Here is a 14,625-nt window from a genome sequence, read left to right as displayed (position 1 = left end):
TGATGATGTGTCTAAAAGTCCGTACGACGGCTTTTTAAACAATGATTGATTAATCACTGTGCAGAACCCTTCCTATCTCCTAGCGGTGGGAGAGAATCCCATTCACATATTAATTCAAGTGTAGAAGAGCCAATACGCAGAAGTTAACTTGCTGTAAACTTTTCAAAACGAAAGGGCAAAGCAGGCTGACAGGTTTATAAAACTTGCCTGTGTCTGAACTCGGAATAGAAACGTCTACTTCCAGGTAAATCCAGCCTATTCTGGTTTTTGGGTGTGCACCTGAGTTGTGGGAGCTAGCTATAAAAGATTTACATGGAATGTTTCCCTGTGCCACCTAGGTCCTTATCATCTGGTGGCTTAGGTATGTTAGGATATCAAAGCAAGTCTGCCCTAGCTAGGCATAAGGCTGCTCTGGGAGCCAGAATGCAGTGATCAGACTCTCTCCTTCCAGACTGGAATACCCGCATGGCCCATGCCACACTATCTTCCAGCCACATACAGGGGAGGAAATGTTGATGCCTAGTATTTCCATCCATTAAACAGGCATGACACAGCATGTGGTGCCCTTAGGGGCCCGTGTTTCAGCTCTCACACTCCACGCATCTTAAAAGTTCATTTTATCCATACACAGTTACCTTTGCTTCCCATAAACTTTCATGTGCAGCCAAAATACCAGCCACTGGACACTGGGAGATGGTGTGGTTGGCCAAACACTGCTTCCAAGCATGAGGATCTGGCTTCAGATCCCACATGACCCACATAAAAAGCCAACCATGGGGATTGTCTCTGTAACCCCAGTGCTGGGCAGGCAGACAAGCAGATTCATGGAACTTACAGACCAGCAGGTCCAGTCAATTGCTGACTTCCAGTTCAGTTTAGAACCCCGTCTTTAAAAATAAGATGGGAGCAACTGAGTATGACAACCACCTATGGCCTCTATGTATACACATGAATATCACACACACACACACACACACACACACACACACACACACACACACACACACACACACACATTCTGGAAACGTCTCTTGTTAGTAGGTGTCAGCATATTTAGGCTCAGAGGCAAGGTTAGCCCTGCTCCTTCCTTTATTCCTACATTATAGTGAAGGAAAGATGGGAGCCGTGATAATTCAGTTTTTAACTAATTGTAGTACGATACATCCAGAATTTAATTCCCAGACTGGACCAAGCTGGTCACAGCCACTACACCAAGGTCTTTATTCTCTAGACAAAAGTAGGGAAACCATCTATATTCACTAAATACTAGTTGGTCTGAAATACTTTTTGGTTCTTCTGGAACACTGGCTAGCAGCTTTTTGTTTCTGAAATTGTCAAGCTCCTCACAAAAGCCCACCTCAGAAAAACACAATGCAGACATCCAAGGCTGTAGACACAGCACAACCTCCGTATGCTGCTGTAACGGGGGCTGGCAGAGATGAAGATGTCCTAGAGACAGGAAGGCCTGGCCAGAGTGGCGACAGTTCTTGTCAGAACCCCTAACAATGTGAGCCAGAAGCCCAGACAATGATGGCTCACAAGTGGGGGCGGTGGGGGCCACACCTTGACCAGCACTGCCTTGGATGTGCATATCCTTGACCCTTCTATTAAATCAATCTTCAATCTTACTTCAGGGCCCCCCAAAGGTGAACTTGGGGGAGTTGGGGGTGGCTTTGTCCCTCTTCCCAATGTGGCCACATTAGACAAATATCAATTTTTCTGTTTCCATAACTAATTTGATTTTTAAATTGACATATTGAGGATGGGGGGCTAAATCTGGCTTGGAACACAGGCTATTTGACCCCCCAGGTTCAATAAGAATGTGAATGGCTCTTGGGAATGCCTTATTCCATGAGGAATCCAGATGTGGGTGATGAGTCTACCATGCTTCAAGCCTTCATGGGATGCTACATGCCCATCCCAAGATGTAGCTCCCACCTACAAGGCACCATGCGACACACCCACAGCCACACTTAAGCATACATCCTTGAAGGGTTTGTAGATTTATCAAGACTTCTGATCTTTAGAGGTTTTCCAAATAGAACTTCTACTGGGAAAATGCATAATTGGTTCCATTTAACATTTAGCTAAGTCTGATGTGTCAGGGGAAGGTTCACCTAAGAATTAAAACAAGACCGGTTCTTTCACCTCCTCCCTTCCCACACCATATCTGGTTTTGATAAAAGGTGAAGACTACATAAAGGAACAGAATGCAGGGTCCTTACCTAACATACGTAAGTTTTCAGTACCAATCTCATTATAGCTCAACTTAAGTGTTTTACCCGATGCCAATGAAAAGATAAAATTCTACAAGGGAATGAGATGTGAGTCGTATAATAATAATATTTATGAGTGGCTTCTTAGCTACTTTTTGGTTGGGGTAGTGCTGAAATTATTGCAAAAATTTTACATATTCCATTATCTACCACCACGGCACTGCATTCAGAAAGGACTTTGAAAATACACTGTAACAGTTCCATTCTCTACTTCAGGTCAGAATAGCCCATCGGACGCCAGCGTGCTAAACCATTTTGTAGCTCTGGGATAGAAGTATTGTGTATTGTGTGAACCAGAATTTCTTAAGGAATCATTTCCCCACTTCTTCTAACAGCTAAGGCTGATTTCCTTGGTTCTGAACCAGAATTGCACTCTCTTTGACCATCATTATCCTATTTATATCACAATCAAGTGCTAAATCAGATTTGCTGAACAGAATAAATGCCTCTAGTTATAAAACTTGGCAATCATTAACGATAATCATGAGCTCTTTGGTAATACAATCTCTGTCCCTTGTTATTGCTGCTGAAAACGTCTTGGTCAGTCATGTTCACTTCTCCTGTGGCTCTTGAACAAAGGCAGTACTTTCAATAGCAGAGTGTCACACAAGGGGAAGTGTGATGCTCCATCTAATCAATGTGCATTTAAAGGCCGACTAATCCTCTGTCAGCCTGGTACGTGATCTGGGGAGGAGAACTCAGTTCCTCAGAATTAAGGAGGCTCTATGGGGCCGGAGGAATGGCTTCAGTCAGTAAAGTGCTTGTTTGGCAAGTGTAGGGTCTTTAATTCTATTGCTTAGGAACCACGTCTAAAGTTTGGGCACAGAAACAGGATCTATAATGCACAGTGCTGAGAAGGCGGTAATGGGCAGATCCCTGGGATCACCAGCTACCACTCAAGTCTACCTGAACTAGCGACTGAGAGAACCTGCCTTAAAAAAAGGAGGAAGGGGGTAGAGACAGCTCATGGGTAAGGAGTACTTCCTGCACTATCAGGAGGATCAAGTTCCAATTCTAGTACCCAAGTGAAAACCTGGATTCTGGCCGGACTTATCACGCACACACACAACACAGACATATACATAGACACAGACATACACACATGTACAGACACACAGACAGACAACGTTTAAATGCCAGCACTTGGGAGGCAGAGGCAGGCAGATCTCTATGAGTTTGCTTGTGGTCATCCTGGTTTACACAGTGAATTCCTGGGATAGGACAGGACTACACGGAGAGGTTCTGTCTCAAAACAGAAACAATAACAAAACTAGGTGTTGTAAAGTGTGTCTGTAGCCCCATTCACTGTGGAGGGTGCAGACCGGAGGATGGCCGGAACTCGCTGGCTGCCAGTCTAGCGTCAGGTTCAATAGAATACGGTGGAGAGCGACAGAATAGAACACTGACGTCCTTCTCTGTCCACTACTTTGTAATTATAGGAGCACGCACATAACCCCACCCCACAAGTGTGCGTGCACCATAATACGCTGCATACACTTGTATGCATTCATGTGAATACACACGCAAGATGTTTTTAAAAGGTGGAGAGTAACTGAAGAAGATACCTGGCCTTCACACTGTATGCAGAGATGCATATGACAGGGCGTGCACACACACACACACACACACACACACACATACACACAAGAATGAAAAGAGGGTGATGGTGGAATCACGACAGAGTCACACAGATCCCTTGTCAGGATGTCAGGAGTATATGAGGACGTACCCTCTCAATCCCCCCCCAAACTGATACCCAGTGCTTACGGCAGGACATCTCCCCTGTTGCATTCTGTCCCTTCTAGCAAAGCAGTTGTCCTGAGATGCCAGCAAAGCAAACTCTACAATTCAATCCCACACACTTCACAAAGCTCAAACAGAAAACCACTTCTTGCAAGCCCTCTAAACATATTCAAGAAGATGAAATCCATGTATAAACGCCTGTATGTCAGGAAGATGAATCCACAGATATCATACGCCCATGTGCCAGGATGGCACTCTGACATTCATCTTCCAAGACTATTCACCACTAACATTTTCTCAAATGTTTTATCCCATGAAAGGAGACACTGTCAATATGTGAGGACATACCATCGACATGTATGTTGGAAGCTGGTATAGCTCAGTTCATACTTGGGGTTATTTTTACTATTCTTTGAATTAACTTTTTCAATAGTAAAATTTCAAAGTCCAAATATTTAAAGGTTTTCTTCAAACTAGAATTTCCCTGGAGAAATTGAATCTATAACCGCAACTCGTGTGTATACAGTCGAGTTGAGTGAAAATGAACAGATTATGCTTAGACACTGCCTATAAAATTCTGAGGCAGTGTCTATAAATTGTCTGAGTTGGATCAGTGCTCATTTGGTAATAGGCAGTCCATGGGTTTGTAATCCTCCTGTCTCAGCCTCCTGATTAGGGGGGATGATAAGCTTGGCAGCTAGATCTACCTTTTAAAATTCTGCTAATTTTTTCAAAAGTCATGCCATGATTGTTAGTGTGTGTGTGTGTGTGTGTGTGTGAGTGTGTGTGTGAGAGTGTGTGTGAGTGTGTGTGTGAGTGTGTGTGTGTGAGTGTATGTGTGTTGGGTGGTGGTGTGGGGTGGGTGTAAAACTTCTGTACATCAGTATTGTCCTTCTACCACAGGCCTGGGGATTGATCTTAGGTACTTAGGTCACCAGGCTTCAAGCTCTTCACATCACAGAGCCATCTTGCTGGTCCCCAAAATGGCTAATTTAAACACAGCTGTATACGTGAATTTTCTTTTCTCAAGGATGTTATTCTTAAGTTAACAGAATATAACCTACATTCTAGTCTCAAATAAGACTCAATCTGAAAAAGTTGTTAAAACCATGATATTGGCAGTGAATAAAAAGAACAAACTTTCTAAGTCTGTAAAACAAGTAAGATCTTGGGTGAAAAATATAAAATTCCTATCACCTGCAAATCATTCAAAGGAATCAATCTCCCTGGAGCCCTTCGAACTATCAACAATGGATCAATACAAGTCATAAACCATATAAGAGAAAGACGACACATTGCACAGTGTCCCATCGCACAGCGGTTATTAATTACATACAGCAAGGATCTCTTTCAGGACCAGCAGTTGGATTATCAAAACTCACGTGCTATGCTCAGGTGGATGAATGGGCTTGTCTTGTTCTCTCCATTCTTCTCGTTCACAGCCTGCACGTAGTAAGCCCCGGAGTCACTTGCTTTTGTAGCAAGGATCACCAGCTGATTCTCCAATGTGATGGCTCTGTTTCAGAGACATACACAGTGTCAAGGCCACTTAGTGGGAATGCAACAAAAAATTAGTTCATCGGATCAACAATATAGTAATAAGACCTAAACATGGGCTAGGGAGATGGCTCAATTACTAAAGTACTTGTCTTGAAAGCTTGAGAGTCTGAGTCCAACTTCCAGAGGCCATGTGAAAAAACTGGGCTATGGTGTCATGCTTACAATCCCAGCACTGAGGAGGCAGAAATGAGCAGACCCTTGGGGCTCATCGGCCAGTCAGCTGCATAGTTCGAATGAGAATGGTCTTCACAGGCTCACATGTTGGAATGCTGGGTCCCCAGTGAGTGGAACTGTTTGAGAAAGATTAGGAGGTGTGGCCTTGCTGGAGAAGGTGTGTACCTGGAGATGGGCTTTGAGGTTTCAAAGTCCACCGCATTCCTAGTTGCCCACTCCCCTCTTTTTCTCTGCCTGTGGTTGTTTGTCTTAACATATAAACTCTCAGCCACTGCTCCAGCTCCATGCCTGCCATGATGGTCGTTGACTCTACGTCTAAAATTATAAGCAAGCAAGCCCCCAGGTAAACTCTTATATCAGTTGCCTTTGCCATAGTGTTCTGCCACAGCAATAAAATAGTAAATTAGACAACCAGTCTATCCTACTTAGTGACCATTAGGCCAGTGAGAGATCTTGTCTCAAAAATACAAGAAGGGGTAGAGCCTGAGAAATGATAACTGAAGTTGACCTCTGGCCTTCACAGGAATGTGCACACACCTGCACACTATTCCCCCTGGAATCCCCCAGAAAAACTTAAAAAGAAGAAATAAATAAACAAAAATCAGCATGCAAACCCCCAAAAAATAAAAATAAAGAGAAGTACTGTTGGACAATGGTCTTGGACCTTGTAAAGATTTGTCATTTGTACTGGTTTAATAAAATACTGATTGGCCAGTAGCCAGGCAGGAAGCACAGGCGGAGTGACAAGAATAGGAAAATTCTCAGAAGAGGAAATGCTCAGCAAGTAGTTGTTACCCAGATGCAGAGGAAGCAAGATGAGAATGCCTCACTGATAAAAGGTACCAAGCCACGTGGTTAACACAGACAAGAATTATGGGTTAATGTAAGATGTAAGAGTTACTTAATAAGAAGCCTAAGCTATTGGCCAAACAGCATTGTAATTAATATAGTGTTTGTGTTAGTATTCAGGTCTGGGAAGCTGGGAAAAGAACAAATAATCTCTGCTTACATGGAAGAAATAGAGAAAATCAACACAACACACACACAAGCAGGCTAGCTTGTGACTATGCCTTCTTGGAGGGGCAGCACTCTCCCATCTCAGGAGCTCTACATCTGAACCCTTGACTGTAAGGGAGATGACACATAGCCCTGGGGCTAACACAGAGGGTCCTGAGAATTCAAGATACTGCCTGTTAGAAGTTCTAGGCTTTTGATCTAGGCCAGCAGAGGGCTGGACCACCAACTGATCCATGGCAAGTAACTCTACTGTGCCCTTTGACCCCTCAGAAACCTCACTGGAGCTTCACATGTCTGGCAGGCAGAGAGGTGCTGCTGGCCATAGTGCTAACCATTCCCGTTGAAATTGTCCCATCATTACTAGCTACGGAGTGCACGCTCCTTCCTGTGCTCACACATCTAGTTGTACAGAGGAACCATTAAACAATAACACGTGTCTAACTTTTGACACCTTGACACATGTTACCGTCTACAGAATCTACACTTGAAAACTGTAACTGAGTTACAAAAATGTTAAAAATATTTTAACAAAGTTCATGATTTTGCATGGGGCCACATTCATAAGCAGGCCTGAAGAGTGGATATGCTTGAATTAATGATGAAGTTCTCTGCAGACATCCCAGTTTTAGCAGGAAAGAACCTTGAGGCATGCTGGATCCATACACCCTTTCTTTGAGCCCTGGCTGCCTGCTCAGGTCACACAGCAGCCTGCTGTCAGAGGTGAGACAAGGCCTTCTAGATCACCTCTGCCCTAGTTTCTTATTCTGGCTCACAGTTCAAAGGTCAAGTCCATCATGGCAGGGAAGTCAAGGCAGCAGGAGGCTGAAGCAGTTGGTCTCATTCATCCACAACCAGGAGGAAGAGAGGTGAATGCATACTGCTGTTCAGTGTCCTTTCCCCACCTATACAGTCCAGGATCCCAGCCAGGGAGCCCTGCCACCCACAATTAATTCCCATCTCAATTAATGAAGTCAAGATACCCCCTCCCGCCCCCAGCGCAAGCATGCCCAGAGGCCCTTTTCCTGGATGACTCTAAATTCTGTCAAGTTGACAAGCACAAACGGATCACAGAGCATATAAAGACTTCTCACCGTGATGTTTATCTGGAAAGGAGGAAGCCCATGAAGTTCTAACATCCCCAAACTCAGGCTACTTCTTACAGGAAGCCCTATATCCTTCCCCATGTAAGTCTGTATCCCTCTGGCAGCTTGAAGGGCCAATGGGGAGGGGAATTTGTTTTGATAGTTTAATGCAAATGTGGAGTTGGGGAGATATACCACTGTGTTAAGTGCCTCTTGTGCAAGCATGAGGGCTTGAGGTAGGTCCTCTGCACCCATGCAAAAAGCTAGGTATGCTAGTGGCTAGTGCGTGTTTGCAACCCTAGTGTTGGGAAGGATACAAGTAGATCCCTGGTGCTCACTGCCTAGTCAGCCTGGTTAAATCATTAAGTCCAGACCCTGTCTCAAAAAACAAGGACTTCCCAAAGTTGATTCTCTGCCTTTTACATATACACACACAGTCACACACTAATACACATACACTAACATACACAGACGCACTCACACTTGTCTACACAGATATGCACATGTGCATGCACACAGATACACACATTAACACACACATATGCATGCACGCACATATATATCTACACACACTAAAACACACAGGCATGCGTGCACATATGTGTCTATACATATAGAGCAAATGTGAGTAACATGTTCTCCGACTTACAAGTCAGGTCTTGCTACACAGCATGAGCCCATCCTCTCTTTTTTCCTGAAAGAAAAGTGTTGAGTGTTCCACAGGGACGGGGCCTACGTGTTCGTTCTCTGACCTGCAGAGCCCTTCCATACGGGCCCTTCCAGAGCCAGGAAAGGCAGTCATCTCTCCTGAGGAATCAAAGGCAATAATCATCTTTCCCTCCTGTTCCCTTGTGGAGAGCTTTTTTTTCCCCAAAAACCTCCTGGTTTTTCTACATTGTATAAAATTATCTTAAGGAGTGATTGCTCACCAGGCTCCCACAGGGCGTATTACATTTTAGGTCTCTATGGCTAACTTATTTCATGTCTCATTTAAGAAAATTTCCCTATTAGGAAGTTTTCAATTTTTCGTCCCATAAAAATATTTCAAAAAGAGTTTTACTATAATTATTTATGACTGCTTTATAGGTTCTTTTATAGAAGCATAGAAATTGTTCCATTTTATTTTAGTATATGTTACACTGGCACCTAAAATTAAATATGAATATTTACTACACATGAAGTTATACATTTAATAGTATAAGTTAAAAATTGAATATATAACTTTTGCTTTCACATCTGATTTTTAGCATACTATTCTTAAGTATGTCTATTATTTCTCAGAATTAGTCATTTTAAAATGCTCGTTAATTCTTTATATTATTTACAACAGTGTTTCAAGGCTACTGAAAATTAAAAAGTATATAAAAATAAAAACAGTAAGTTTTATATTTATTAAGGTTTTTATTTTAAAGCTCTTTCCTTTAGTTTTTGATTTCTGTACATGTTCAAGACTAAAATTAAAAAAGAAAACTTATGCATTGTTTAAAAAGATAGTCACAAAAATGACATCTGAAAAAAAAGCAATTCCACAAAAGGCTATTATTTTTCCCTCTATGAACTATTTCTATGTAGAGGATTTATACAAAAGAAACTAATGTGTGTAATAAAAGTAAAACATCTACAAACATCTATGTTGCTGCTATGTCCTGATATCTGCCATATGCATGTATGTGCACACACCTGTGTGTGACTCCAAGTACATGTGTGTGTGTATGTGCATGAGTGTAGAGGGTTGTGTGCACCACAACCATACACATGCATGTGGAGGTCAGAGGTTGATGATGCTGAGTATCATCCTCATATGCCATCCACTGGACCTGGGGCTCACGAGTTCTGCTAGACTAGCTAGCCAGAAAAACCCCAAGATCTGCCCATCTGTGCCCTACAGTGCTGTAATTACAGACGTACACCATCTTGCTGAGCTTTGATATGGGTTCTGGGGACTGAACTTGCGTCCTTGTGCTTGAACAATAAGCACTTAGTCAATTGAGCCTTTGGTCCAGCCACATGTACTGTGAGACTTCACTAAGAGAAAAGGGTTTTAGAGACAGAGGGCTTCAGTGAGCAGCTGCGGGTTTGGTCTTATGGTGAGGCTTCCAGAGGCTCTGCATTTACTAGGGCCCAGGCTGATGGTCCCAGTAGCAGTTTTGTATTACTATAGGGGAACACGGGTATAGCATGGAAGCTGATGATTTGGGGTGAGGGCAGGACAGAAAGAATAGAAGGTTCTGAGATTGGTGTGTATGTCCATGTATGTGTGCAGGTTCTCATATTGGTCTATAACGATGTATTTTTATGGCTATAAGGGAACACAGGTATAGCGTGGAAGCTGATGATTTGGGGTGAGGGCAGGACAGAAAGAATAGAAGATTCTAAGGTTGGTGTATATGTACATGTATGTGAGATAGGTTCTTTTATTGGTCTGTAACTAACTGATCAGGCTAAGCTGGCTGGCCAGTGAGTCCCAGGGATCCTCCTGTCTTACCTTACAGTGCATGTATAAGCATGTACCATGCTGGGCTCAGTTTTTTTTATTTAAACATGATTTGGAGCACTGAACTCAGAGCCTCATGTTTCCATGTTAAGCACTTTACAGACGAGCCATCTCCCAACCCACAGAACTGTCCATCCTGCAACCTACCCCATCTTTCTAGTTAGCTTTAACTGTCAACTTGACACAGCCCAGGGTCATCTGAAAGAGGAGTCAGGATTGATGCATTGCCCAGATCAGGCTGGCTTGTGGGAGATAGTTTGGATTGTTAATTGATGCAGAATGGTCCAGCCCACTGTGGGCGCCACAATTCCCCAGGCAGGTGGTCCTTGACCATATAAGAGAGCTAAAGAAGCACAAGGCTGTGAGCCAGCCAGGAAGCAGCATTTCTCCACGGTTTCCACTTCAAGTTCCCATTTCATCCCTGCCTCAACGTCCCTCAATGACAGACTGTAATCTGCAAGTTGAAATAAGCCCATTCCTCCCCGAAGTTGCTTTTGGCCACGGCATTTGTCACAGCAACATAACGGAACTCAGACACCAGCTCTGCACGGGCTGCTTCACAAGGTTAACACATGTCCCCTGAAGTCAAATTTGCTTGAGTCCGAGTTCCTGTGACCAGAAGTGGACAGCACAGACACAGGCTCAACACAGCCTTACACAGTCACATCCATTCAGGATTTTTAATACAGCTTGTCTTCGTGCATATGGCAAAGTCCTAGGAATTTCTTTTATGTGGTGTGGTGACATAAAACAGAAGGTGGTTGGTCTGCTGAGTGCGAGAGTGTGAGCCATTTTCTTTTGAGTCCCGTGTTTTTGAATGTTTTCCAATCTCCCTACAACAACTACATGCATATCACACTTTGTTTCAGAAGAACGTGGTTGGAAGAAGTGCAGAGGGGCATGCTTGGTGATTATGGGAGCAGAGTTTAATACTTTGCCCGTAATAGGAACGGCTCAGCTTTATTATAACATAATTCCAAAGAAACTCATTTAACAAACTTGCATTGACTTTGCAGGAAAATTATATGGTTCGCCAGAGAAATTTTCCCTTAACTTACTTGCATAAATGTATGTATTTTTTTTAAAAAAATAAAATTATGTCTTTAGTCTCCACTACCTTCATTCCACACTTTAAAAATGAAACTTCAGAATTCTTACTTCTAATTCAGTGACTTAGTAATAAAAGGCAGCAAGGAAAAAAAAAAAACCAACAAACCTCGCTCCAGGTCAGCAAATAGAGCTGGTGCCCAGGAAACTACAATGCAAAGTCAGAGAGAGCAAGTCAAGGGGTCATTCACATGTGAACTCTAACTGCAGGAGGTGTTTTCAGAAGCCAGGGGAGCAATTCTGTTGTCTGAACAGACAGGGCTCAGGAACAGAGAAGACAGCATGTAAAGGATGCCAGTTTCCGAGCCTGCCTGGCAGGCGTGGCCCTGGGTTCCGTGTAAGTCAGGGTTGGTGACTCACACCTGTAATCCTAGCACTCCAGAGACAGAGGCAGGGGGATGAAGAGACAAAGGTCAGCCTTGGCCACATAGTGATTTGAGGTTAGCCTGCTACATGAGACCCTGTCTCAACGAAACAGAATACAACAGCAACAATAGCACAGCAACACGTTGGAGAAAAGATGGCACTCGAAGTGGATAATCAGATTGTCAGGAGAGCCTCCACAGTGGGAACCTCTGACTGTGCTTCTTAAGTCACCATCCACTGTCACAGCACACCACCCTCTTTCAGGGAGATGATGTGGATGTAGTGAGTCCTAAGACTCTGAATTTGTGGTTGGTGGAAACAGCCCATTGGGTACCTTGTAGGTTCCCATAGACCAGGAAGGAAAAGGAAGGGTATTCAATACCCTGATTCACCATTTAGTTAGCTACCATTTGGATTCTCAGACCTGGGTCTGAGTGGAAAGGAGAGTAAGCCAAACCAAAAGCACACATTTTCATGTCAGAGCCAGAAATGGCCTAAGTACATTTCGACAGGCGGCGGGACACACACCTTAATCACTCTCCTTGGAGGATCTGGTGGGCAATGTCAGGAGTTCTGGGCATGTGCCAAGAGGACCTGGTGGGCCAATGTCAGGAGTTCTGGGCATATGCCAAGAGGAGCTGGTGGGCCAATGTCAGGAGTTCTGGGCATGTGCCAAAGTGGTTTTAGAATCTACAATAGAGCCTGTTGTTTGTTTTCCATGCCAAGGTAAATCATCATAAACTACCAATAAATATTGTTGTTGGTTATTGATTGCCTGATCGTGTGTGTGTGTGTGTGTGTGTGTGGTGTGTGTGTGTGTGTGTGTGTGTGTGTGTGTGTGTGTGTGCGCGCGCGCGCAGAAGCCAAAATCTAGCTGTTGGTACCATTCCTCAAGAATTGTACACCTTGCTTTTTTGAGATAGGATCTCTGATTTTCCCAGAACTTGACAATTTGACTAGACTGGATGGGCACCAAACCCCTGGGATATGCCTATGTTTACCCTCTCCAGAGGTAGCAATACCATCGGGCACTACTGCACCCAGCTGTTTTTGTGTTTGTTCTGGGGATTGAACTCAGGTCCTTATGCTTGCATGATCAACACTCCACCAAGTGAGCTGTCTCTCCAGCTCACCAGTAGGTATTCTGGTTTGGGACATTTTCAACAGAAGCTAGGATGCTAGGTAAGCACTGCTTTATATGTTATGACGAAAATGTCATAATGTCCATTAAAATAAGAACTTTGGCCATGGACTGTCAAATCACAATGTAACATAAAAATGTTCAGCAGGCATTTGATCAGTTTTCAACTGACCCTCAAGTGCATTCAAGAAATAGTGTAGGAAAATGCAAAAAAAAAAAAAGTTGTTGTTCTTAAACTCTTTTTAAAAAGTGTTTGAAATAGGTTCCATTTTAAAACTAAATGGCCATTTAATGGGCTGGTTGCAAGGCTCAGGTGTTGTTGAGTGTGGTTTGGATCCTGAGTCCCATCATGTAATAGCAAGTTCGAAGCAGCCAGCTTTGGACTGATGGACTTGGCCTTGGTTGTGTAACTTACAAGAACTGAAATTGCTTCCAAGTAGTTTTGGGGCTTGTGAGGCACTGGGTGCTGGGTAAGTGACTACAGCAGTAGAGTGAAAATTTACTTAGCTAAGAGGTAGTAGACACTTACTGCCAGTCACTGGTTCTTAGTGGAGGGAGAACATGGGAAGGATGAATATTTTTTTTATTATGATTTGTTTATTGTTATGTGTTTGTGTGTATGTGTGCTATGTGTGTATCTTGTGCCCATGGAAGCTAGAAGAGGGAAAAAGGATCCCCTGGAGCTGGAGTTAGATATAGTTGTTGGTTGCCATTTGGGTGCTGGGAACCAAACCTAGATCCTCTGTGTAATCAGTAAGTGCCTTTAAGCACTGAGTGATATCTTGTCAGGCCCAAGAAGTATATTATATATAAAAAGCAAGTGTAGAGACTAAGGTATGACTCAGTGGTGGAGCCCCTGCCTAGAATTCCCCAGCAAGAAGCTGGGGTGTGGCTCAGTGGTAGAGCCCCTGCCTAGAATCCCCCAGTGAGGGGCTGAGGTGTGGCTGAGTGGTAGAGCCCCTGCCTAGAGTCCCCCAGTGAGGGGCTGGGGTGGGTGTGGCTCAGTGGTAGAGCACCTGTCTAGAATCCCCCAGCGAGGGGCTGGGGTGTGGCTCAGTGGTAGAGCACCTGCCTAGAATCCCCCAGCGAGGGGCTGGGGTGGGTGTGGCTCAGTGGTGGAGCCCCTGCCTAGAATCCCCCAGTGAGGGGCTGGGGTGGGGTGTGGCTCAGTGGTAGAGCAATGTACTTAGCATGCATAAAGCCTGGGATCACCAGTCCCAGTGTTACATGCAGCAATGTCAAAAAATCGAGAATAGAGGCTCCAGTGAGCCTGAGAGCTGGTGGTTTTCCATGAAGGAGGACATAGTGCTTCCAGTACGGGAAGATACTAGTGACAAGGAACGCCATTTGATTTGTTATGACATGGGGAAACCAGCAATCATAACAGGAAGCTCAGCCACAATTCCCCAGTAAGTGGCCTGCAACCTTGCAAATGTTGCCATGTATCCATTGCAGGAGTCCTTTTCTATGGCAGGCATAGCTCATTTCATAATAGCAGGCAATACAGAAAGGATACAATTTCATTTATATGAATTCACTGCTCTCCAATTCTGTTTTGACTGCCAACTCTTTTAGTTATAGATGCAGTGGAGGTAAAATTGTAGGACGGAATTCTGAATTGGTTATTCCCCCAAATCCTTCATATTTGAAGTATTCGGATATACA

At 43.8% G+C, this 14,625-nt stretch overlaps 1 protein-coding gene across 1 annotated transcript in view; it reads right to left on the bottom strand.

Moving 5' to 3' along the window:
* The window catches only part of Sdk1 (sidekick cell adhesion molecule 1), a 935,030-nt gene that overhangs the window by 393,225 nt on the left and 527,180 nt on the right, over positions 1-14,625 (bottom strand). The window contains exon 5 of the mRNA XM_038345621.1: positions 5,402-5,535. Coding sequence (XP_038201549.1) covers positions 5,402-5,535 — 134 coding nt within the window. The remainder of the gene's footprint in view (positions 1-5,401; positions 5,536-14,625) is intronic.

Source organism: Arvicola amphibius, chromosome 10 (assembly GCF_903992535.2).
Source record: "Arvicola amphibius chromosome 10, mArvAmp1.2, whole genome shotgun sequence".
In the NCBI taxonomy this organism is placed as follows: domain Eukaryota; kingdom Metazoa; phylum Chordata; class Mammalia; order Rodentia; family Cricetidae; genus Arvicola; species Arvicola amphibius.
Note: the sequence above shows the minus strand (reverse complement) of the source record. Positions and strands in the feature narration are given on the sequence as shown.